The 26491-nt window shown below is 40.6% G+C and overlaps 2 protein-coding genes across 2 annotated transcripts; both read left to right on the top strand.

Annotated features, from left to right (window-relative positions):
• The first annotated feature begins 479 nt into the window (after positions 1-479).
• On the top strand, positions 480-4746 carry tmem9 (transmembrane protein 9). The gene is made up of 6 exons (XM_068597613.1): positions 480-587; positions 698-820; positions 1648-1739; positions 1831-1939; positions 2886-3017; positions 3220-4746. The coding sequence occupies exons 2-6, from the start codon at positions 728-730 to the stop codon at positions 3358-3360; spliced, it is 567 nt and encodes a 188-aa protein (XP_068453714.1). The 5' UTR covers positions 480-587; positions 698-727; the 3' UTR covers positions 3361-4746.
• Positions 4747-5576: 830 nt separating this feature from the next.
• LOC137801150 (dihydropyridine-sensitive L-type skeletal muscle calcium channel subunit alpha-1-like) lies at positions 5577-26274 on the top strand. The gene is made up of 45 exons (XM_068598581.1): positions 5577-5988; positions 7397-7502; positions 9816-9955; positions 10135-10268; positions 10412-10564; positions 10686-10891; positions 11051-11154; positions 11264-11409; positions 11481-11559; positions 11649-11809; positions 11910-12135; positions 12222-12429; positions 12629-12749; positions 13313-13427; positions 13506-13605; positions 13711-13780; positions 14186-14318; positions 14431-14560; positions 14650-14709; positions 15318-15424; positions 15513-15600; positions 16133-16240; positions 16375-16427; positions 16518-16664; positions 16920-17121; positions 17220-17378; positions 18104-18214; positions 18300-18383; positions 19078-19125; positions 20021-20047; positions 20133-20258; positions 20341-20406; positions 20529-20620; positions 20712-20871; positions 21446-21573; positions 21681-21777; positions 22309-22411; positions 22502-22603; positions 22702-22835; positions 23255-23380; positions 23488-23696; positions 23780-23844; positions 24252-24298; positions 24382-24456; positions 24879-26274. The coding sequence occupies exons 1-45, from the start codon at positions 5807-5809 to the stop codon at positions 25170-25172; spliced, it is 5532 nt and encodes a 1843-aa protein (XP_068454682.1). The 5' UTR covers positions 5577-5806; the 3' UTR covers positions 25173-26274.
• The last annotated feature ends 217 nt before the right edge of the window (positions 26275-26491 follow it).

Here is a 26491-nt window from a genome sequence, read left to right as displayed (position 1 = left end):
TTAATAATAATAATAATAATAATAATAATAATAATAATAATAATAATACAGGGAGGGAGTCATATTAAATAAAAATACTACAGTATATTTCTAATGCTGCTTCAAGTTTACGGCGTTTGCATGAGCAATGTTTCTAAACACAACAGTAAAACCGATCAAGAAAGCAGACAGGCTCAAATATTATTTGGAAAAGTTAGTGACGAACATTTTATTTGGCCCGACGTTACTAGTTTACTTATTATGCTAATTATATTTGCAGATTTTTTTTAAAACAACAACACACTTTTAATTGTAGACTCTGTAAGAGTCCCATGCATGATGGGAACCTCGGTGGGTATTCAAATCCTCCCTCATTACGATGATGCAGCTTACTGACAGCACACGTCTGTTCTGGTTGTGTCCAGTAGGTGGCAGCGTCGCTGCATGTTTCATCCTGAAACTGCGTCACGCAAGGTGACGTATGACGACAACCCGGAATACGGAAGTGTTACATTTCTGTTGGCGATCTTTCTTCTAAATACAGCTGCTGGTTCGTCGCTCCATCCTGGAGGCAAAGCAGCGATAAACCCTCCAGCTGCCGTTACAACGTAAGTGAACTGCATGTTTGGTGTCCTTCACGAGGCAGTGACTCTGCAGAGGACCGCGCTGTTTGTCCTCCTGTCTGGCTGGTAACAATGAGTCTGTTTTGGTGCTGCAGGTGATTCTGCACCCCGTCCCTTCTGGGAAGATGTCGTCTGGAAGGAAAAGATCCTGGACTTGTGTTGTGCCCGCACTGGTGATCTGGTTGCTGCTGGATGCTGTTGTTCTTGTGCAGGCGAAGGTAAATGTCCTTAAACGAAATCCCCTTGTAAAGGAGACTAAACAGCACGTTTTGGTTTAATTAATATTGAGAGTGGAACAAAAGAGTGTGTTATTCTGCAACGTTTTAATGCACTTTATCTTATGAATTATTATTTTTTTGTTGATGTTAATATCCAGAGTAACCTTGTGTGTTCAGCCTTAATTTGAGACAGAAATATAATGTAACACACGACATAACTACTGTACATGTTTAAAATCTAAAGACAAAACAGCTGTGTGTTTGTGTTCAGGGGTTATCCGCTCCAGCAGCTTTTTTAGATACATTTCAGCATGAAATGTACTGTTTGACATTTATAATAATAGTTTGGCTTCTTTCTTGAACGTTTGTATTTATTCATGAATTGATCAGAGTAAATTATCTGAGTACAGTTGATAAAATGTGTAATTGGTGTATCTGAAGTATTTTAAATTGAGAGTCAATAATATCCGAAAAACATTGTTTCAGTTTTTATGCAGGCAAGGCCAAAATGAATAGACCAGAGTGTCCTACAAAAAGTAAAGTTTGCATTGAATTCTTCAGTTTCTGTAAAAAAAAAATTGGTTTGATAAAAAGTGAAGCATCTTAAAGGATATACTTGACTCTAATGTAACAGCGTCAATTAAAACATGTTGCCTTTCAAAGCTAGCATATCAAATGTTTTTACAACTCAGTTATGTTAATGCAGAGAAAGGGCTAGTGCTTTGGAGAAAATATAGCATGACAACAAAGAGGTGCACTGAGGCATTTAAGAAAGCAGTTTGTCATGTTTGTGCTGACTTTTACTACATTCTTTTTTACAATTACAGAACTTTGAGGATGTCCGCTGCAAATGCATCTGCCCGCCATACAGAAACATCACTGGCCACATATACAACAGAAATGTATCTCAGAAGGATTGGTAAGAGAAACCTTTTATTTAGTCGTTCGGTCGTAGAGAAACGTGATTGACTGTTGCACCATCCATCCCGACTCTTTGGTGTGTTTTACAGTAATTGCCTCCATGTAGTGGAGCCCATGCCGGTGCCCGGCCATGACGTGGAGGCTTACTGCCTGTTGTGTGAGTGCAAGTACGAGGAACGAAGCAGCAACACCATCAAGGTACCACTAGCTTTCTTTAGGATTGTAGTGACTTGGAACATACCCCCATTCAATCTGTGATCTTGAATCATACGAAGCAAGAATAACAGGGTTGGTGTCATGAAATATGATTTATTCATCCTGAGTAAAATCGCTGTTCAGCGGCTGCAGTACAACGTAGGAAAAAGTGCAAATTATATAATATATAAAGTATATGTTATTTTATTTCATGCACATAACATGAGAAATGTATAGCATTTGGAAGTCTCTTTCATCTGCTTAATCAACAATAACAAAATGAGAGAAGTGTGCAATAGTGTCAGAGTCCTGACTGCTGGAACACATCAACATTAGGAAGTGGTGAAACTTACTTTCATTTTATGATTTTTGTTTCCTAAAACGGAAATACACTGCTCAAAAAAATTAAAGGAACACTTTGAAAACAACCCAGATCTCAATGTAGAAAAAAATTACATTGGATATCTGTCCTGATATGGATAGTTTAACGTCTTGGGAATGAGATCATTTCACATCTTTTGGTGGAAATAAAAGTTTCAGCCTACAGAGGGCTTATTTTCATAGACACTCCGAAAATCAGAGTGAAAATAATGATGTGGCAAGCTAGTCCATTTTGCCACAATTCAATTTCTGCAACTCAAAATGCTTCTCGATATCTTGTGTGCCCCCCACACAATGTGCTTGAATACAAACACATTGTGCTGGGATGTCCTCCCAGATTGGTCTACACATTGAGATTTCATGTGTTTTCAAAGTGTTCCTTTATTTCTTTTTAGCAGTGTAGCTTCACACTCAACAAACAATATTGCTGTCACAATAATTAATAACCAATACAGATATGATTTAATTGCTAAGATCTGTTGAAGGTGAGCAGGAAACAATGTTAGTGGTGATACCAGCGTGGTAACTTGTACGTGTTTCTGAATGTTTTCCTTTCCGTCTGTCCCAGGTAACCATCATCATTTACCTGTCTGTTGTGGGGGCGTTGCTGCTCTATATGCTGTTCCTGCTGCTAGTTGATCCTCTTATTCGCAAGCATGACGCCTACACCCAGCCACTGCACAATGAGGAGGACTCTGAGGTAACCATTCAAACAAAGAACAAGTGTAATCAAACGTATACAACCAGTGGGTGAAATAAATACCTGGTGGCAAGGAAGGTCCCATCCAAACCTGGATCTATTTTGTATTTCGCACATTGCACTCAGTACATGCCTTCATTGTATATCAGTTGAATGTCAAATCCTTGGATTTCAAATGTATTCTTTATTTTTGTGGGTTCAGGAGATGCGTCCGCCGGTGGACAATGCCCTAGCCAAAGGGAACACGGTGCTGGAGCGGGTTGAGGGGGCACAGCAGCGCTGGAAAAAGCAGGTCCAGGAACAACGCAAGACCGTTTTTGACCGCCACAAGATGCTGAGTTAAACCCCACAGCTGATCTCAAAGAAGGTTTAGAATAGGTAACTGACCTGGGCTCAGCGCGACTCCACTTTCACCAGCTGCACTATTACTAACCTCTTTGTTAACGCTGAGTACTGCACCCTCTGAATATGCATTTCCTGGCAAAGAAAACATTTAAACATGCTGAACTAACAAGGGGATTATTTTTATTCATTATATGTAACATTTTAGTCATAGTTGCAGTGGTAAAAAAAATGCATGGTGACGTAATGGTTCCAGCTAGAAACCATCTCAACCATTTCAGCAATTTGCAATGCAACAGTTTTTCAATGTCTTGGCATTTGTCTATAATAAGCAAAACTGAATATTTTTTAAGCTTAATCGTGATCACTTATTTTTTAGCTTCTTGTTAATTTGGTATATTGTTCAGATGTTTTTCTCATAGCATAATTTATGAAGTTACCTCAGAACAGGAACACTTTGTGTATGTGAATAGTTTATTTAGCTATTTGGGTAGAAATAGTACTCTACCTTTTGCTATTGTCAAGCATAGCACATCTTCGAGTTTAGCGCTAATAATAATTTATTTATGATCATTATTATTTATTTGTCTCCCATTGCTGGGCATATTTTGTATAGTTTGGATTAATAGAGTAATTAATGTATCATACATTTTAGGGTTTGTCATTTTAAAGCTTTGACCTTGCTACATTTAAGAGTCCCAATATTTGCCTTTTTCTGTTTCTTTCCTCGAGAGGGTGAATGTGTTAGTCGAGTGCAAAACATGGATCCTAAATGTCAGCATATCACATCGTGTAAAATATAACCGATAGAAAGGTCTACCAATTCATTAGTTTTAGGAGTATTAGTTTTTAGTATAATCATTTTTCTTCTTGAATGTTCATGTAGGAACTGATTGCAAAGAGGTTTGTTCAGTGAAGTTGGCACAAAGTCACATTTTTGTGAACATACCTTTCCATGCAAAGAGAGAAATGGACGGGTCATTCCTCAAAGCTTTGAAGCTATCATCAGTGTAATCCAATCTCTACTACTGGAGGAGGTCTTAAATCAGTGAAGCTGCTGATCATGTGGTTAAGTGTGGCAGAATCAGGATGCCTCTTGGCCCTGATGTGTATCATTATGTGTCAGTGAATTCCCTGTTGCATCCAACTCCTGAAGATGCCTGTTGGGGAGCGTTTAATAGAACAAAATGGCTCACATTATCTCATGCACAATGTGAACTGCTGCAGTTTATTTGCCTCTCGTGGTTTGTATTGTTATATAAGCGTTTTTGATTGATTGATGTAATATAATTTCATAAAACTGGTGTCAGAGTTTTGTTATTATATATTTCTCCAGACTCACTGGATTGTTTCACTGCTCATGTTTATACAATCGGCTTGATGTGAAATAAAAAAAATAGAAATACTTGTTCTTTTTCTCTGGATGTTTGCTGCAGAATCCAGTGCTATAGCTGAGTGACAGTAGAGGGTGACAGAGTACACAATAAGTGGGCTCGTGTTGTACAAACACAAAAGTAAGAAGCGCTTGTACATATTTTTTTCACTAAAACATCAAAATTCAGTTGTGCAAATGAGTGATTGTAGGCAATTTTCGTTTTTTAAGAATTTGTTTTGCCCTTATTTCACAGAGGACAGTGTAGAAATGGGGAGAGAGAATAATGTGCAACAAAGGTTCCAAGGCCAGAAGCGAGTTGAAGGTGGATGCCACTCTAACCACTCGGGTAGCGGGACACTCCCGCTTGAGCACATTAAGGTTTATCATTGAACATCAGTTAGCAAGTGTTACTCATCACGTCACCCAGCCCCACATTTCTATGCCCAAGGATCCAGATGGAGAATGTCCAACATGTAAACAGTATTTGAAAGTTTGAGATTCGGATGCAGAAATATCCGTGTATTTTCTGTTCCTCTCTTCTTTCAGTTTTGGGGTTCAGCAGCAGAGCAGATGAATCTGTTATGAAAAAGGAGAGCCGCTTCATTGGGCTACTGGTGACGTTCTGCTGCTACGCTAAGGCCCCTAAACTATGTGCCCTGACCCAACCTCCTCTTCATCACATCTACTCCCATCGTCTACCTTACGCCCTCCACCCCCGCCCTCTCCTAACCATCCCCAAGCATGGCCTGTCAGTGGTTCACAGTCTAAATTTAAACTACAGCAGGGCCAACTGCTCCTCCAGCCACGCTGGGCTCCTGTTATTTTTCTCTGCCGGGGTTTTTTTCTGTCAGAGGCCCTCAGCTAGGAGGAGAGGCCTGTGGCTCTGCGTGAGGGAGACGGAGTCAGAAGGAGAGGGGAAAGAAGGCGGCGGAGGAGCGCACACGGGATCGGCAGGTCTGGAACTCGGGGGGCCTTCGCAACCGGGACATATAAAGCGCCTCAGTTTGGAATTATTCCGTAAGGAGACACACTTCTACAGGACTAAGAGCTTTTCTCCGGCCGAGGCGTCGAGATGGCGGCCAATGCAGATGACAAGCTGGTCATCATGAATGAAGAGGAGCTGAAGAGGAAACAGAGAGAGAAGCTGAAGAAGCTACAGGCCACAGGGGGAAACCCTCGACCTGCGAGAACCCTCTTCCTCTTCAACCTCAAAAACCCCTTCCGCAAGGCCTGCACCAGCATTGTGGAGTGGAAGTATCCTTTATATCTTACATACACACACCTGCCTACATAATACACAGCTCACAGACTTTGAGGTGTTTAATATTCAGAAGACATTGGCTTATTTTACTCCTGAATATACAGTCTGTATGATACTTAAGGTTTTAACAGCATGTAGGTCTCTGGGTTAGAACTCTGAGAGTCACATAAATGATGTGTCTGCAGGCCCGATAATTATCAGTCATGTAGTTCACCTGTGTAAGCATGCCCAAGCCAAGCCTCTCTCAAATCTGTGTTAAGGCGATCCCTGAAGTGTTAAGGCTTTTGTTATGTATTTGGCAGCTCTATATCAATGTCAAGTTTGTAGCCTTCGTATTTTCACTTGGAAAGCTTCTGAAGCCAATCTATTTACATCTGGCAGTCCATTAATGAAGCTGCCTGTGGGTGTCCTGATAGCTGACATTCTGCTTTTAATGTGGAAATAGCCGCGCTGAAGTGCTTGAAGCCTGAGCACAAGACAAGCTACTGAGTGATGTTATGGCCCCTATAGGGGGTTTCCTGCTTTTAGCCTGAGGTCCATTCCTGGAAAATACATATTTTACTTCTAAAATAGAAAGAACTAATCATATCTAGTGACTGCCCTGATGTCACAATCGAACAGGGATGAGTGTATATCTTTAACATTAGGTGTAAATATGTATGTTGTTTCGCAACAGTTTCACTGAACTTGTCTCCATATTGTCAGTCAGGTCATGAGTTAGATGAATCACATTGCTATGTTATTCTGTAACAATAAGTATTGATGGTGTGTTTCGAGCTAAATATCAGAAATAGACTGAACCATTCAAAATCAACTAATTGTACTTTAAACAAAGTATATCCATGCTCACAGAATTTAGGATGAATTAATATTCAATATAGAATAACCAAAGTGTTATTTGGTTCTGATGAGTAGCCCGTGTTTAAATGCTTTGGTCATATTCTTGGGCTGTGCAGCTGTCGAGCGGCATCAAAGGGAGACATGATGCTGACCTGGCAGGGGAATTCTCTTAGAGCGCCCTCTATGGACAAGAATGGAGCAGCACAGCAGACAAGGTTACATGGCCTGTGGCTAACCAGTGGACTACCACACAGATGATGTTTCAGGCAACATTTAGAGGCACTTATTAATATAAGAGTTTGTTGAGTTTCATTATTATATTTTGGATTATTTCATTTGATTTGTTACATCCAATTACAAAACATGCAGATAATGAAATTAACAATGCATTTTCTAACAGTGTTTCTTACACAAGGACACAATTAGCTCAAATATTATCATCATATTAATTATATTACTCTGAGTATATTGTATCTCTTTGTCAACATTCCTTTTGTTGGTAACTGGGAGTTTGCTGGTCCTCTTTGTGTTGTTGTTATGATCCTGAGTTTCCCCATCCAGAACCTTTGAGATCATCATCTTATTGACCATCTTTGCAAACTGTATTGCTTTGGCCGTGTTCACGCCCATGCCTGAAGAAGACAGCAATAACACCAACGTAAACTTGGTGAGTATGAGTGTGAACACAAACCCTTTCTTTGACTTATGACTCACCACTCCACAAGGAGCTTTGGCTTTTCACATATGGATTTTTACCGTGACCACAGGATGACTGTTCAGCTGTGTTTAACGCATTCATATAGCTGCGTTGAGCCGGCATATTTAGACACGTCATATCTAAGAGTCTCAGCTGGTCACGGATCTGAGTGCCAAACCCCATTAGACACAACTCAGTTCTTGATTTGGAATCCCATCTGTGTCTGCAGAGGAGCATGCCAGATAACAACTGTGCTATTAGTTTATCATCCAACTCAGAAACTGGCTGTGAAAAAAGACAAAGGTACTAAAACATGAAAATTAAGTACCAACATGTGGTACTTTGTTGTGTGTGAGGATGTTTTCACCTACATGGATACTTTTACTAAATACAAAGATGTGCAGAAATGGCTTGTGATGTCTGTTTTTATAAATTCATGAATTTAAATGCCTCCAAACTGGTTATAATATGCATACTTTTAGGATTGTTATATCTGAGTGGATGATCTTTTATGGTTTGCCTTGCCTTTTTTATTTGTTTAATACATGCAAAACACAATAATTCAAGAAATATTTGTTATGTATTCTGTGAAAAAACATTTTTTTAAAAAGCCTTTGGGTTTCCTGACTCCTGTCACTCGAGATGGCAGAAGATTCATAAAGTCTCTTGTGTTAAAGGAGAGCAAACTATCCAGTGGCAGGTGTTTGACCACTGAATGCTGCTGTTATGTTTTCAGGTGGTATTATATATGCTGTGAGGGTGTAGTGTATTAAAGGTGAACGAATAGCACCCAGGGATGATCAAAATGTCTGTGTGTTTATGTGAGCAAAATAAATATGTTTGCTCTTGCACAGCGCACACCAATTGACAATGTCTAGATAGTTGAGGTCGTATTGACACAGGTGTTATGATATTGACTTGATATGTGGGTCTGAAAGGCTTGGCCCCAGGCTTAAATCACAATAGCGTCCACAGCCAGCCATCATTAGTTTTCCTCCCTTCAGTCAAGAAACTCCACACAGCACTCGCTTGGTTTCCACCTGATTGACAGCTAAATTCATCAGGTCCTCAGGTATCTGAGCCTGAAACTGACCCCATTTCTTTAATATCTTTGCTTTGGCCCGCTCACTAGCCTTCTACCAAATCCTCCTTACTTCTTACTGAGCCATTCCTCAGAGGTGAACGATGTAAGGAGAGATGCTCCCCCTGTCGCTGTCAGAAGTAGGTCGGCCCAGGCAGTGTCACTCCGTGACGCAGGTCGATACAAGAGAGTCCACAAATGGTGCTTTATGTAACCACATTTACTGTCCACTCAGATACTAAATGCGATGGCTCGTAACATTGATACACGACAATGTAAAAACGCAGCTCTGCTTGTTCCTCAGCTCCATTTCTTGATTTAGTCAATAAATATATGTGGTGTTGTTAAAGTCTGCGAGCTTGGCCTTTATAACTGATTTGGGCTTGGGGCCTGCTGTTGGACGGTTCAGCCAAAAATTATTGACCTGATTCGTTGAAAAGGAAAACAAAAGGGAAACAAACAGCACATCACAGAACATTTATATTACGCTGTACTTCAAGTGAACTTTGATGAGACGTGAAGTTGTGGATGGATTCCCTGGGAGCTTTCATGTACTCTTCTCATATTACAGCTTCTTCTCCTACAACATTTGTATTTACATCAGCAATGAATAGCAAAAGCAGTAGTGTGGATCTAATCATGGACACAAATGTGTGTTATGGAGTGTTTTGGTAGCAAAATAACACTATATCCTGACGTTGCAATTATGTTAGTTGCTCTTGTGTGCGTTCCATTTTCTTTATTCACTCGTCATACTCAACCCTGTGTCTGTCTGTGGTTTGTCTCTGAAAATATCAACCACGATGCTAAATACACAGATACAAGCCCGATTTGCAAACAGATGATTTTATTTGATAAACCTGATATGTATCTGTTTACCACTTCTGAACTAAACGTTTCAAATATCTGGCAACAGTTTGCTTAATCTTAAACTGCCAGACAAAGCTTGTAAGTTGTGTCTCGTTTCACTCCCCTGTTTAAATTGAGATAATGTTTAATTTGCATCACAATTAGCTATGAGGCTACTGAAGCAAATGAGTTCATCTATTACCAGCAACATCTGCTGCCATTCGCCGTAGCAAGTGCTTGAATGCCAAAGTTGTCGTTCACTCTAATCACTCGTTACTTTACTTGAGAATTGAACCTATAAGGTGTGAGCTTTATACAATGTAATTTCCAGGCATGTGTTTGTCTTGCTGCAGGAGAGTTTGGAGTACATCTTCCTGATCATCTTCACGTTAGAGTGCTTTCTGAAGATAGTGGCGTATGGGCTTGTGTTCCATGAAGGCGCCTATTTACGTAACTGTTGGAACATATTGGACTTTGTCATCGTCTTCATGGGGTAAGATGAGCTCCAAGCTGCATGTGGTAATATCTCTACCACAGTGTTACCACATCTATAAAACTGCCATTAACATTGTATATCTTATAGTAACATCATAACTGGAGTATTGTTCTACTGAATACTTATTTTGTATTGAGGAGGGCTAGACACTTATGGTTGTATAATATGTTCTACAGTCTCTTCACCTTTGCCTTGGATACCATTAATAAGATAGCAGGTGTGCCAATGGAGAAAGGCGGAGGGTTTGACATGAAGGCCCTGAGAGCCTTCAGAGTGCTCCGGCCCTTACGTCTCGTCTCTGGAGTCCCCAGTAAGATCCTCTTATGGAATCAAAAAATACTGCAGAAAAAACCTTCTGTCCGTGTAACACTGTGTGATTAATGTGGAAATCCTGTTTGTGTGAAGAAAGCTGAGATTGTGTTCTGTTGTAATGGTTTTACTGTTCACATTCAGGCTTGCAGGTGGTGATGAACTCCATCCTGAAAGCCATGCTGCCTCTGCTGCACATTGCCCTTCTGGTCTTTTTACTGGTCACCATCTATGCCATCATGGGACTGGAGCTATTCAAGTGCAAAATGCATAAAACCTGCTATTACACTGGCACAAGTATGAATATAGGGGACAATACGACATTTTTTAATTTGTAGTCATACCTTAAACTATATTACCAGCTATAATTTTACGAAAATACATATAAATGTGTGTATTTCTTCTCTTTGGCACACAGACATCTATTCCATAGCAGAAGGCGAGCTGCTGTCACCCTGTGCTCAGGCTGGTAACGGACGCCGCTGCCTGATCAACGGCTCTGAGTGTCGGCCAGGATGGGAGGGTCCCAATAATGGCATCACCCACTTTGATAACATTGGCTTCGCCATGCTTACAGTCTACCAATGTATCACCATGGAGGGATGGACCAAAGTTCTCTACTGGGTCAGTGACTGCTTGAACATCTCCTAGGGTTTTTTTTAGTTTTAATGTTTGTGCTCTTGCCACCAACACCTTTATATACGTCTACAATTTAGGTATGTATTATGTAAAGTATACCTCACATAATTCATTGTTTGTGGCTGACAAATAGTTGTGTTTCAGGTTAATGACGCCATGGGAAATGAATGGCCCTGGATCTACTTTGTTCCCCTCATTCTGCTGGGTTCCTTTTTTGTGCTTAATTTGGTCCTGGGCGTGCTCAGTGGGTAAGACAAATATGATCTTCTGATGTGTGAATCTGGCCTCTTCACGTGAACAAGCAAACAATAACCACATGTGCTTTGTTTTTTTAACTTTCGTTGACTTTCCACTCAGAGAATTTACTAAAGAGCGAGAGAAGGCCAGGTCCCGTGGAGAGTTCCAGAAGTTGCGAGAGTGTCAGCAACTGGATGAAGACGTGCACGGCTACATGGAGTGGATCACTTACGCTGAAGTCCTGGATTCTGATCGAGAGGGCAAAGGTCAGCACTACTATCCACCTCAGGACATCCCTTGTAGAGGTATTGTTTCACAACTGTTCTTCTCTTGTTAGGACTCCTGCCTTTAACCAGCGACTCTGACGCAGACAGCCTGTACAACCTGGAAGGCAAAAGCCGCATTGTCTACTACTAGTGAGTCTGCAGTTCTGTAAATGAATCAATATTTACATGCAATAGTCACGCGACTCCACACAGTAAGCCAGGGTTATTCTTGTGTTTAGTCGCCTGGCCCGTCGCTGGAACCGGTTCTTCAGGATGAAGTGTCTGGTGTATGTGAAAACCAAGAATTTTTACTGGCTCGTGATGTTTCTCGTTCTCCTCAACACCCTGACCATAGCAACAGAGTACCACCACCAGCCTGAATGGCTCACGGCTGTACAAGGTTGGTGAATAAAATATATAACTATTATAATTCTTTTTAAATTTCAATTCTGTCGCTCACTGCTCCATCCATTCGACTCTCTCCTCTTTCATCTCCTCAGATGTGGCCAGTCGTATGCTGCTGGTGCTGTTTGTCATAGAGATGTTTGTGAAGATGTATGCCCTGGGTCCACGAGGATATTTCATGTCCCTATTCAACCGCTTTGACTTCTTTGTGGTGCTGAGCGGTATCCTGGAGATGATCATGTTCTCTGCAGGAGCTGTGGCTCCCTTGGGATTCTCTGTACTCAGGTGTATCCGATTGCTGAGGATCCTTAAAGTCACAAAGTAAGTCATGTCCCCTCAAAGGATCATGTTGCATTAAGTGGGAGTCAATGTAATGTAACGCTTCCTTTCTTCTAACTGTTTTGCAGGTACTGGACCCCTTTGAGTAATCTTGTGGCTTCTCTCCTCAACTCTGTGCGCTCCATTGCCTCTCTGCTCCTTCTTCTCTTCCTCTTCATCGTCATTTTCTCACTCCTTGGAATGCAGGTGTTCGGGGGGAAATTCAATTTTACCGACCACCGACCCCGACGCAGTAACTTTGACAACTTCCCTCAGGCCCTCATCAGTGTGTTCCAGGTGAGAAGAGACACTGAGGCGAGACAATAGAGGCTCTGCTTTAAACTCTTAGCGATGCCAACTTTGATTTTGTTAAACCTTTTTTGCCTGATTTTAATGATCCATGCTGTATCATTAATTTCATTAACCAGCATCTACATCATGCTTTCATACCTGGCGCTAATGAATCATCTTTTATAAACAAATGGCTTTCTCTCAGATCCTAACAGGAGAGGACTGGACCACGATAATGAACAATGGCATTATGGCCTATGGAGGGCCTGAATTTCCTGGCATCCTGGTTGCCATCTACTTTATCATCCTTTTTGTCTGTGGAAACTGTATCCTTCACATACACGCACAGTGTGACGTGACAAGAGTCTACAGGCATGCTCCTGGCTTAGTTTGGTAACATTGACTAATAAACATTAAATAAATTAGAGAGCTGAGTTTTTACCACATGATGGTGCTGGATGAAAGGACAGTGGAACACCTTTATGATGATTCATCCTGAAGGGACATGAATGTGTGAACACGATTTCATGGCAATCAATGCAATAGTTGTCCATCGAATTCTCAAGTCAATCTCATTGTCGCACGAAATGAAAAGTTAGCGGATCACCAAGTTTGGATACATTATCTGGGACTCATAAATATTTGTACTGCATTGTATATCAATTACCCGAGTTTATAAACCGACCCGCCACATGGTTTGTGACACAGAGTTTGTGTTGTTAGGATATTGCGATCTGGACCAAAGAGGGGCGGCCATTCGATCATTTCCAACGTTCCCATCTAAAGTATAGAACAATGCCACTAGTACTGCTAAAGCCTGCAATGGATACTTAGCAATAACAAAGAAAGAAAACTCAGATGTTATTTCTCCTGAGCTTAGCACAATCAGATATCCTCCTCAATGTCTTCTTGGCCATTGCCGTCGACAACTTGGCAGAGGCTGAAAGTTTGACTTCAGCTCAGAAAGAAAAGGCGGAGGAGAAGTTGAAAAAAAAGTTGCGAAGGTGAATAAACAAATACATAAGGATACATCTTTTCAAAGCTAGACTTTACTATGTTCCCTCTTTTTTCCTACTCTTCAGGTCCAAAATGCCTGAGAAGACTGATGAGGACCGGGAGAGGATTGCTAAGAAACTGGCAGAGCAGAGAGCCAAGATGGAGGGCATGCCCACAACAGCCAAGGTTAGCATTATTTCTGGTGTACTATCAGACATTTACTGTTTACTAGTATTACATATTAATCAAGAGCATACGTTGCTATAATACATGTTTGTTTGTTTTTTTTAGCTCAAAATTGATGAGTTTGAGTCCAATGTCAATGAAGTGAAAGATCCTTTCCCACCTGACGACTTCCCAGGTAACAAATGTCTAAACCTCGACTCAAACTATTCATCCTCTCACATTTCTCAGCAATGTAGTTGTGGTAGGAGGCAGTCACTGATCGCAGGAATTGATATTAATTACACTGGCTGTTTACCAGTGCAGCTTTATTGGCTAAGTTACAGTATAAGTATAGTAGCCCCTCATTATTATTAGACTCAGTCAAAGTTATAGCAGAGTCTAAAGTTAGGCTCTTTTCACACTACTCTGGTGACTACCATATAAGGTCTATAACATGATTCAATATCGAGCGATTTCCCTTATTCCAACTATCTTAGTTTTTTTTATTATCTTCTGTAATGCTGCAACACAACTACTACCAACCAGTGTTAAAGTGAATTTGTCATTGCACTGTAGAAATGTGAATCTATTTTTTTTCCAGGTGATGACGAGGAAGTAGAGCCGGAAATCCCCATCAGTCCTCGGCCTCGACCAATGGCCGACCTGCAGCTGAAGGAAGAAGCCGTTCCGTTGCCTGAAGCCAGCTCCTTTTTCATTTTTGGCCCTCAGAACAAGTAAGAACGAGCCAAACCAACCTGAAGATAACAATGGTTATTTATCTGTATTAAAAACAAACAGTGAATTGATTGAACTCACTCATGTCTTTACATATCTGTTGGTATCCAGGATCCGTAAACTGTGCTACAAGATCATCAACGCCTCCGCCTTCACCAATTTAATCCTGTTGTTCATCCTGCTCTCCTCCATCTCCCTGGCAGCCGAGGACCCCATCGATCCCAAGTCCTACAGAAACAAGGTAACAACCAGGTCGACCACGACACAGAGAGCGTTATCGGTTGAAAGAAGACCAAAATGTGAGAGCAAACCTTTGTGCTTTCCCTACAGATATTGGCCTATGCTGACATTGTCTTCACCACTGTGTTCACCATTGAGATTGTACTCAAGGTAATGTGCTGTGTTTTTTTATGTGCTGCTCTGTTTGGGTTGTCAAGAAACTAGACAACAGATATAGTTTTGTTCTGAAGCTGATGATACATTGTTTTCTGATATTCTGTGCATTTTGTCCGAGACATTACAGAACTGAACAATTCTTACGTAAGAGTTAAATCTCTAATGTTATACTTGAAACGGCATTAAATGTATCACAGGTCACTATAATCTTACGTCATAAGAATGAGATTGTTTTATGTTGGAGAAGGATGAGGCAGGTTTCTTTGAAGGCCTTAAATGTTTCACAAGAATCACTGGGAACCTACTTCATTTACAATGATAGTATGTATTGCCTTACTGAGTGATAAACACTAACGTCAATGAACTGTGTGTCAGTCCTGCTGTAAATAAACAACGATAGTGCAGCAAATAGAAATAACTTTTATTCTTGATTAATCTGTCAATAATTAGGCATCAGATTAATGTTCTGTCGTTTGGCCGATTGATTAATCAACTACTTTTTACCGTTGTATTTGACATTTAATGCAACACATGTTCTTTTGACTAAATGAAAAGCTTGACCTCAAATCTGTTTGATGTCACTCTCTGTATTTGAATGACAGATGACAGTATATGGAGCATTCATGCACGAAGGCTCCTTCTGCCGTAACTCCTTCAACATCCTGGATCTGATTGTGGTTACGGTCTCTCTGCTTTCTATGGGGATGGAGTGAGTAAACATTTTGAGATTGCCCCATTAGATAGATATGAGCCACATGCACATTTAAAGATTTATTGTGTTTATGTGTTGTTTCTAGATCCAGTGCCATCTCTGTGGTGAAGATTCTCAGGGTGCTGAGGGTGCTGAGGCCTCTCAGGGCCATCAACAGAGCCAAAGGATTAAAGGTACAACACGTGCACGTATACAGTAATCCCCCCTGTGGATATCAGTGGGAGAAGAAGTCATCATATTTTTTACTGAATATTACAAGACAAAAATATAAAAAATACTCAATCACAAGTAAAAGTTATGCATTCAAAATAATACTTTAGTCAAAACATCAAAAGTAACAGTAGTTGTTCAACAGAAGAAATGGCCTCTGTGAATCAGACATCTGCCACACGACAGAAGGCCATTCAAGTCACTGCTTTTTGAATGTTCACAAGCAACTACGGTTGTAAGCACTGGCATATTTAACAGTGCTTTGTATTTTATAAGCTAATCGAAGGTTTTTATGTTAAATATTAGCCTGAAAACGTGCTGGTAATTATATGTTTTAAAAGAGCCTAAAAAGTACAATATTTAAATCTGTTGTATGTGGTTGAGTCGTCGTTTATCTTACAATGAAATACATGTAAAATACAAGATCTCAAAATTGTACCAGAGTTTAGTTCATGTATGAAGTATTAAGTGGTCATTTTCTGTCTTTCTTTACAGCATGTGGTCCAATGTGTGTTTGTGGCCATCAAAACCATCGGCAACATCGTCCTGGTCACCATGCTGCTAAATTTCATGTTTGCCTGTATCGGAGTGCAGCTCTTCAAGGTAATTTTTTAAAAGATGATGTTGACACTGAATGTACCACAATACTGTTACGGTTCTATTTCCTGTTTAATCTACTAAAGCTATGGATGCCTGGCTGCTCGCGTGTTAAATGTGTCCTTAATCCGTTCCCTTAGGGTAAATTCTACAGCTGCACAGACACGTCAAAAATGACAGGAGAGGAATGCCAGTAAGGGAGACATCTTTCACACATCGTAGATGTACTCGATTAAAACTGTAACGCTATTCTAGAGTCTCCATTCTCTGTGTTTGCTCTCAGGGGACTCTTCGTCAAGCATATGGAGAATTCCCTTCAGGATACAGTGCTGGCTGAGAGAGAATGGCTCAACAATGACTTCAACTTTGACAATGTGCTCAATGGCATGCTGGCTCTCTTCACTGTCTCCACATTTGAGGGCTGGCCAAAGTAAGCACAGTCTACAATTTCATTTGATGAATTGCATTTTTTTTTGTGACATCTGTGTTATTGAGTTAGATGACAGAATATCTTATTAAGTCGGTATTGAGTTGGAAGTTATTCCATTTCCTGGATCCAGAGACGGCAATAATCCACTTAGTATCCACTGAATGATACATTTTATCTACACAAATTAGCCTTCTGGTATATCTCGTCTTTGATCTTTGTCTTGAAATGTTCCCTCATCACTCCATTTGTTTCCAGACTGTTATACAGAGCCATTGATTCAGACATAGAAGACATGGGTCCGGTCTTCAACAATCGCGTAGATGTGTCCATCTTCTTCATCGTCTACATCATCCTCATTGCCTTCTTCATGATGAACATCTTTGTGGGCTTCGTCATTGTCACTTTCCAGGAGCAGGGTGAACAGGAGTACAAAGACTGCGAGCTGGACAAAAACCAGGTGCAGTAAGACACCAAATGTTTCCAGTAAAATCTAAAACATGTTGCTCAATGGTTGAATATGTTTTGCTGACAACCCACCTCGTGCCTCCCATTCAGCGCCAATGTGTGCAGTACGCCCTGAAGGCGCGGCCCCTGAGGTGCTACATCCCCAAAAACCCAAACCAGTACAAAGTCTGGTACATTGTCACTTCCTGCTACTTTGAATACCTCATGTTCTTCCTAATTATGCTCAACACCTTGTGTCTGGGGATGCAGGTATGTCAATTCAGATTATGTTGTAACCTACAAGCAGTTATCATTTAATTATTAAGAAGAGGGGACATTTTGAAACTGTATTCATAATACATACATATTGATTTCCAGCAAAGTCACAGACTGATTGAGGGGGATTAAGAGCGCATTAATGCAGCGCGCCCTACAAAGTCTTTTTTAATTAATTTACAAAACCTTACTTTGCACTTTCAGAAAACATTTTAGTATTTAACTGGAGGGAACCAGACAAAACACTAAGAGGGTGAGATCCCATTTTTAAATTGCCATTATGGACCTGATTTATTGGTTATTAAAGGGTAATTATTAATTTTTTCCAAACATAGAAATGATTAATGTTTGTAATAACATAGTACTCAATAAAAGAATGTTCAGCATGTACTAAAGGGAGGTGGCGGCAACCACAATAATAACACCAAATGTTTGTGGTAGAAACCTCACACTCAACCGGCAAAACAATAATCGAGGATCTTCTGCCTCTGACAAAAGAAATGTCAAAAGATGTATTTTTTAAACTCTTATATAATATGTTCAGTTATGAATAATTAATTGTTTTGAAGAAAAAATGAATGGGCTTTAAGCCGGTTTATCTTTTTCATTTACTTCAAGTTAGGTTTAATCACCTTCAATAAAGCTACATTTAGTATTAAAACTGCATTAAATGAATAGTTTTTAAAAATGATTATTTCACATCATTCCACTTTGAACAGCACTGTAACCAGTCCAACCATGTGACCAAGCTGTCCGACACTCTGAACTTGATCTTCACCGTGCTTTTCACCGTGGAGATGATTCTGAAGCTCATGGCGTTCAAAGCGAGGGTAACAGCCTCACACCTTGAAGTTCAAATAATGATCCGCCCAATCCAATGTCCTGCTGTCAGCAATGCTGCATCTGTCTATGCAGGGCTACTTTGGAGACCCCTGGAACGTCTTTGACTTCGTCATTGTCATCGGCAGTGTCGTTGATGTCATCCTTAGCGAAGTCGACGTGAGTATGCGAGAACTTTTAAACGTCTTCTATTCCAAAGAATTCCACAGATTTGCATATTCCCATTGCAGGAGTTGTATATGAAAGTCCCTGGTTTTGTCTCTGTGAGACATTCTCAGTCAATAGTTTGATTCGATTTGAATCGACTGATTGTATTTATTCAATGCTCTGACGCAGAAGCATATAAGCGTGGCCCAACAGCTGATTTTTGCCAACAACTAGCTCACAGAATGTGGTCAGTCCTGCCGTTGGCCATCTCTCTCTCCTCAGTGCCTTGTGCGACCTCTGAAGCATCGCCATTTCCATTACCAAACCACCAAACTTTCCATTATTCCCACAATTATTCATGACAATAGTGTATGTGATTTTATGTTTGTGTGTTGTCCGAGCACTCAAAATTAAAAAGAGCACCATATCAATAAGGATTTTAGTGTTATGTTATGTGGTTATGCAACACATACACTGTTTTTTCTTTCTAGTCACTGTTTCTCTCCATTGTTGCACTGCATTGTCCTCACCTTTTCCATCCATAAACACAAGCTTGTTGTATTTTCGGTTTTCTTTGCCTCGTTTCACATCCTCTCCTGTTTCTTCTTTATCTACTATCCCCCCTTTCTCTTCTTCTTTTGCTTATTTTCCCTCTCAATTATCTTACAACCACGCACCTCACTCCTCATCTGTCTATCCTCCACAGAGCGCCCTGGCTGCCAGTGGAGGACTGTACTGTCTCCATGGCTGTGCTGTAAATATCTGATCTTCACTGCACTGCACTGCTGCATGAGTCTTGCTGTGTGAGCACTCCACCGTGTTCCCCACTAAACTGTCGTGCTACTGGACCAAGTGTGTGGCTCAAACTTCCGGTGAACCATCTGCGCTTGTGCTGTCTAATCTTGCTGTGCAAACGTAAGATAAGACCTGCAGGTGTTTGATATGTTGTGTTCAGGTAAAATACTATAAGGGCTCAACATTAACTATATCAGCACAGCGCAGTAAATATTGATGATGGCTGGTTTGACTGTACGTGACTTTTATCAGGGAAAGCTGACTGTATTTCGCAGTGTACTCGAGTTGTGGCAACTTATGTTGACGCATGTTGTAAGTGAGCTTGCTGCCTTGTCCCCGCCCACAGGAGCGTTTTCTTTAAATCTACCTCTGTAATTTTTTTTCACTTTAATTCTTCCTTTTGAAACATATTTCTTTATTATCTGGAGCATCCACTTCAGAAACCGTTCCTAGATGCTTTCTCGGATGTTTCGCCATATGTCAGACTCCTAGCTGCTGCTCTGTCGCTAGTCTCTCCCATATGGTTATTACTCTCGCTGCCAGAGGGGGGAGAAAAAGTTCTGTACTTCAGCTTTAATATTTTCGCAATAAAGTTTTTATAGAGTTTATTTTGCATGAGATATAAATTGCAGTTGTTCCTCTGGTCTTCAGCAACTAAGACCTGGAGGCTTTGTAACTCATCAAAGGTGGAAACATCGCTCTCTAATATTAACCCTGATTTGTAATCGTTAATCATAACTTAATGTTTAACAGGTCAGTGCTACGTCTGCTATCTACCTCTTAATAATGATATCACAACGTCTATCAAACATAACTCATGTAACTTCAGTAATCTTTTCATCTACTTTGTGCAGGAAACAAATCCTATGCAAGCAATTGCGGTAAGTTTAAACCTAACCATTAATGTTTTTCTTTTATCTTTTCAAGTTTTCTTTTCCTCAAATCCTCCGGTCTTTGTGTCTGTAGGCGTCTGAAAATGCTTCAGTTTCCATCACGTTCTTCCGACTCTTCCGTGTCATGCGTCTGGTTAAGCTGTTGAATCGTTCGGAGGGCATCCGTAACCTGCTGTGGACCTTCATTAAATCCTTCCAGGTCTGTCACACTCAGGTTATTAAAAACATGTTAAAAGTGGAAATATCAATGATTGACCTGCTGTTTGTGTTTTTGTCAACAGGCTCTTCCTCATGTAGCTTTGCTCATCCTAATGCTGTTCTTTATCTACGCCGTCATTGGGATGCAGGTACTGGAGGCGTTAAAAAACATTTAAACCTCTGTACATTGTTCATATATTTTTGAATAAATGCCACTAAGTTTCTGTATTTGTCCGACAATTTCCGGTGCATCCGCTGAACAACCCTTCAGATCTTTGGAAAAGTAGCCCTAGTGGATGGCACCCATGTCAACCGCAACAACAACTTCCAGACATTCCCTCAGGCTGTTCTGATGTTATTCCGGTGAGTCTTCAAGCGAGCGTCATTGGTTGAGAGCTCATTGGCTGCAACGTCAAAAACTGAGCCAGAATCTCACTTTGGTTTACATACCCAGATGTGCTACTGGAGAGGCTTGGCAGGAGGTCATGATGGCTTCAATGTATGGGAAGAAGTGCGACCCCAAGTCTGACTTCCTGCCAGGCGAGGAGTACACCTGCGGGTCCAACTTCGCCGTCTTCTACTTCCTCAGCTTCTACTGTCTCTGCGCCTTCTTGGTAAGCAGCAATCAATTTATCTTTAATCTTAAATATTATCTGTTGTTGTACACTAACGTTCAAAAGTTTAGGGTCACTTAGAAATGTCGTTCTTTTTCAAAGAAAAGCAGTTGTTTTTTTTAAATCAAGATACCATTAAATTAATCAGAAATACACTCTGTACATTGTTAATGTGGTAAATGACTATTCTAGGTTCTAATGCTACATTGTGTTTGCTAATTGCCTTGTGTAATGATGTTATCACAGCTGAAAACAGTTCTGCTGGTGAGAGAAGCTATAAAACTGGCCTTCCTTTGAGCTAGTTGAGGATCTGGAGCATCACATTTGTGGGTTTGATTATACTCTCAAAGTGGCCAGCAAAAGACAACTTTCATGTGAGACTCGCCAGTCTATTCTTGTTCTTAGAAATGAAGGCTATTCAAGGCGAGAACTTGTAAAAGGAACTGAAAACTTGTCTGGGTGACTCCAAACAGTAGTGTATGTCAACATCAATGTATAATAATTTAAAAAAAAAACTATGTCCAGACAGTTTAAAACTGCGTGAATGAGTGTCTATTTTTCTTACCTACCTCAGATCCTCAACCTGTTTGTAGCTGTCATCATGGACAACTTCGACTACCTCACCCGTGATTGGTCTCTTCTTGGTCCACACCATCTGGATGAGTTTAAGAAGACCTGGGCTGAATATGACCCTGAAGCCACGTAAGCCTAAACACTGAAACTTGATTTATTTATGCTCAGTCAGCACAAGAAATAGACCAGATTCAAGTTGATGCCCCTGAAAATGATCTTTTTATCTGAATTACAAGGGGGAGAATCAAGCATCTGGACGTGGTGACGCTGCTGCGAAGCCTCCAGCCGCCGCTCGGCTTCGGCAAGTTCTGTCCTCATCGTGCTGCATGCAAGGTACTTACAGTATGTAGTGCAACTATATACAAACTCACCAGACCGGCAGAGAGAAGGGTTTTATGTATGTTGGATGATAACATTAACAGTAACATCAATGTAGATGAACATTGTACTTTAATAGCATAGAGACACACACTACACAAAAAGTGAGATCATAGCATATTAAATATCCCAATGAAAACTATTAATATTGTCCACATCACAATGTAATCGTGGATATTTTAGAAAAGATTAGGTTAAATTGTTTAGGTTTAAATTTAGACATTTTTGTGTATTTGTGAATATTTGTGAATGTATGTACGACAACCTGACATTTGGCATACTACACTGATTCGGTTTAGATGTGGATCACGTTTGTGAAAGTAAAATGTACCAATTCAAAATACAAGCTCAACCATATCATATAGCATTAAAAGGAATACAAATAATGAGTGTAAAGTATAAATGATAAAGCATGATAATAGCTCATTTCAAAAGAGTGGGTGGGTAGACTAGTAGCAGTTTTAAAAAGCAACTTCCTGTCCACAGCGCTTGATTGGCATGAACATGCCTCTGAACAGTGATGGCACCGTCACCTTTAATGCCACCCTGTTTGCTCTCGTCCGGACGGCACTCAAGATCAAAACAGAAGGTACACAGCTTCAAAAATGGTTTATTTGTTACTTCAACTTAATGTAAATGCAATAGTGCCCTCAGATGTTTCATAGATTCTTTTGAACAGGTAACTTTGAGCAGGCCAACGAGGAGCTGAGAGCCATTATAAAGTCAATCTGGAAACGCACAAGTATGAAACTGTTAGACCAGGTCATCCCACCTATTGGAGGTGAGTCTTTCAAGATAAATAGAAACACTCTAATTGCACCTTTACAAAGTAAACCGTTATTTTTCACACTGACAGCACTGGGACTTGTCTGGTTACAGATGACGAGGTGACTGTGGGGAAATTCTACTCCACCTTCCTAATCCAGGATCATTTCCGCAAGTTTTTGAAGCGTCAGGAGGAGTACTATGGCTACCGGCCCTCTAAGAAGAATGCCTCGGGCCCAGAGATCCAGGTGAGCCATCATTATGGGGTCAAAATCACATAATTATTGTCATGTAAACATTGTCAAACAGGAAATGAATGCTTATTAACTAAATCACAAAAAAAATCAGAAAAGCATGCATTATTTTGTGTAGCCCAAAAATCACAAATTGTTAGCCTTAGCGAGAGCAACAGAGGAGGATCCCCTTCCTGGACAGACAGAAGTACAATAGATGTGTATAGAATGAACATTATAACAGAGTTACAACACATTTAATGTACACTATACGACTTATCATATCATTTATGCAGGGTCTTAAAACTTATTTCATTTAGCAATAATTAGGACCCTTATTTCTTAACTTAATTTTCATCTTCTGCCCCTCCTTGTTAACACGCTGCCATTTTCATTATGCTCTCCATTCTGCCGCATCCTCCATGTTTTACTAGGCGGGTCTGAGAAGTATCGACGAAGAGGTTGCTCCAGAGATGCACAGGGCCATTTCTGGAGACCTGCAGAATGAGGAAGAGATGGACAAAGCTATGGAGGAGGCTGGGGAGGAGGGCATCTACCAGGTGGGAGAAACTGTCTGCAACTTGGGAGAACAGCTATACATGCAAAACACTGTGTGACTGGTCAATTAGATTTTTTTGATATTATCCATGTGTGCTTGTCTTTCCAGCGTACACACGGTCTGTTTGGTAATCGGGTGGACTCATTCTCTACTGAGCCGGTCAACACTCAGTCCCAGCAGATGACCAACCAGCGTCCCCTCAAGTTCTCGGAAAGCCAGCCTGAGTCTCCACCAAACTCTGCTGGCTTGCTGCCCACGACTGAGTTTTTCCCCACAACCGCACCGAAAAGCAACACCAACAACAACGCCTTTGCAGAGTGAGTGTCACAAACACACAGACTAAATGACACACGCTCAGAGTAAACGTGTCCGGTGTGTGACAGTTTGAGTTGTCTTTCAGATATTCATTGGATCGAGACGGCAGTCCCGACGAGTTTTACAATTTCAGTGAGGATTCTGAGCCAGGTAATTCATAACGTACAGATGATCGACGAGCTAATAATACATTCATCTAGGAACAGTAAGATGTATTAGTATTTAAGAATAATGCAGACAAAAAATGTGAATCTCATGAAAGGTGAGGAAGTATTTTCATTTTTTAACATTTTATATGTTGACCAAGCCCCATAACACTTTTTGTTGAAAGAATGAATTAATACTCATTTACAATAATAAAACATATTATGTTTTTTGTTTACCCACTGCCAATGCCAGATCCACAAATATAGTATATATATATATATACATATATATAAAATAATGTTCATGTACAATCTGGTAAATAAGTTGGAACCATGCACAATGATAAAGAGATGAATTTCTCTGCTCTTCATAATTATTCATTCAGTTTTTCTTTATTTCCCCTTGTTAAGGTAACCAGCGCTCCTGGAACTTCAGGGTGAGAACAGACAAAATGCAGGTAATATGTTATCTAAGGACTCATAAACAATGATGAACAGCTTCTGTAGACAAAGTATGGATGCATATCTTTTTTTTTTGCAGTTCCCTTATGACCCTAACTATGGTGACAGTCAGAGTCAGAGCTCCAGCACTGCAGCGGACCAGCTGGTCCAGGAGGTGAGTGAACAGGGATCTCTGACTCAATCATGAGCCTAACTCCTTTTTCAGCGCCAGTCCTAACCACACAAATAAGTTAATATTGTTAATTACAAACCAAATAAATGTAGAGTAAAATGTTATAGTTAACCACATTAATGGTAGTGTAAGAAAATCATTGTTAAAAACTATAAATTAAAGCTAAAAATTATTCAAATACATTTAAAATGTGGCTGTATTTTCCCTTTTTTTTAAACGCTCCCTGTGCCTTTTATCTGCGGGATTCAATAAAATATCAAATCATTATCAAGATTATTCCAAATGTCATGTCTGAAATTGTATGCAGACAATATACCTTACCTCCGGGTCAATGGTTGATGTATTACCAGTAATATCAAGAACGCGTTACCGTATGTAAGCTCGGACACTGCGTTTTCCTTCAGGCGCTTGTGAAGGGCGGCCTGGCCTCCCTGGCCAACGACCCCGGCTTCGTCTCTGTGGCTAAGGAGGAGATGGCTGATGCCATGCACACAACTGTTGGTGAGATGGAAAGCGTGGCTCAGGGCATCCTCGGCGAACGTGCCGGCAGCGTCACCTCTGTCAAAAAGAGACGTCAGATCCCCGTCCCTCCTGCCGTGGCGGCACAGGTGACCGGCCAGCCGGATCCGGCTGTGAGGAGAAAGAGACGTCCAATCCCCCTGATTCCCTCCTTACAGGAGGAAGACTCCAACGTTTAGAAGATGGCACTTGAGTTTATGTGGAGATCTTATAATTTTTACACCCTGCAGGTAGCTCCACCTCACCTCACTCAGCGTGTTGCCCTTTTAGAGTCTGTACAGCCTGGCTCAAGGCCTAAAGGCAGGTTGGCTCAGGTTTAATGTATTGTTAAGTGTGTTTGAAACTTAACCAACGAGAAACAATACATCTGATGATCAAACATCTTATTTTCAGATTTATTGAAAGCCCTGTAATAAAAATACTAACTTATCTCAGAGCAAACAGAATGACGCACTTCTTTCTTTGCAACGCTTCTTGAAGTTATCCATTCCACACGACTTACGGGAGTGAGCAGAGTGTCTTACTGTCGACTCGCTGAACACTTAAAACAACTCCCTGAATAAAGGGAGCAGGCAGCCGACGCTAGTGTGAAGACTGTGGGAAAGGACGAAGACCGAGTTTCTGTGCAGAAAGGTTCTCCAGAAAGGTTCAACTGAATAAGCAGTTCATGCTTTTAAAAAAGGGGCACGGTGTTGGCAAAGAACCATCTTCTGATCAGTTCGGACTTTGTCTTTTAATACTGAGGTTTACGGATTTTCCTCCTGCTCTCCACTGTTCTTGTGTGCAGTTGGTATTAGCGGATTTTAGAGAGGAAACTTATTTTTTTATGGACATAGAGGTACATATAATCTCAGAATATTGTCTAAAGATGTAGCTGTATTTAAGTATTTGTTCATTGTAAAGCCATGTTGTAGTCAAGGCAGTGAAAGTGATTTCTTTTCCAAGTCACTAAGTCTCTCTACTGCTGCATTTGGAATTTACATAAATGTCACACCTTTGAGTTAGTGTCACCAAGTTTCAGCCATAATGTATCTTCATACCTGGAGTATGTGGATTTAGATTTACATATTTTTGCCTAATTCAATAAGAGGCCCAAAAGGACTTTTTTCTAACATTAATATCTGATCAGCCTGTATTTTGCTGTTATACATACACTATGTTGCACGATTTTGGAGATGGTTTAAGTGAACTTTGTTGCTCAACCCCAAGTCTCCTTTACTTCTGGATCTATGCCATTATGGTTGATGTTACATTGGCAAAAGAAATAAATCATCCAACACATTCACTTCTGTGTTAGTTTTCTTTCTGCAAACCAAAGATGGACATCTGGGATACCAGGCTGTTAAGGGGAAGGGAACCAACACATGCGCAACAGGTGAGTTTGATTCATATAATAATAATACAAACAAAAAACAGAAATGCCTCGAACAGTTAGTGCAGACACAGGCACAGTGAAAAGATGGGTGCGTTCTTTGCATGCTGCCCTCAGCAGAAGTCA

Source organism: Clinocottus analis, unplaced genomic scaffold (genome assembly GCF_023055335.1).
Source record: "Clinocottus analis isolate CAN_PGR_092001 unplaced genomic scaffold, fCliAna1.0.p SCAF_4, whole genome shotgun sequence".
Taxonomy (NCBI): Eukaryota; Metazoa; Chordata; class Actinopteri; order Perciformes; family Cottidae; genus Clinocottus; species Clinocottus analis.
The sequence above is the reverse complement of the archived record's forward strand: the minus strand, read 5'-3'. Positions and strand labels throughout refer to the sequence as shown.

What these genes read in the sequence shown, in the direction of transcription:
- tmem9 (XM_068597613.1), top strand. Translation starts at nt 728, where the DNA reads ATGTCGTCTGGAAGGAAAAGATCCTGGACTTGTGTTGTGCCCGCACTG. An exon ending in AATGTATCTCAGAAGGATTG is followed by an intron (nt 1,740 to 1,830) that starts GTAAGAGAAACC and finishes TGTGTTTTACAG; the next exon opens with TAATTGCCTCCATGTAGTGG. An exon ending in ACAATGAGGAGGACTCTGAG is followed by an intron (nt 3,018 to 3,219) that starts GTAACCATTCAA and finishes TTGTGGGTTCAG; the next exon opens with GAGATGCGTCCGCCGGTGGA.
- LOC137801150 (XM_068598581.1), top strand. Translation starts at nt 5,807, where the DNA reads ATGGCGGCCAATGCAGATGACAAGCTGGTCATCATGAATGAAGAGGAG. An exon ending in GTCCTGGGCGTGCTCAGTGG is followed by an intron (nt 11,155 to 11,263) that starts GTAAGACAAATA and finishes CTTTCCACTCAG; the next exon opens with AGAATTTACTAAAGAGCGAG. An exon ending in GCTGTTCTGATGTTATTCCG is followed by an intron (nt 20,621 to 20,711) that starts GTGAGTCTTCAA and finishes TTACATACCCAG; the next exon opens with ATGTGCTACTGGAGAGGCTT.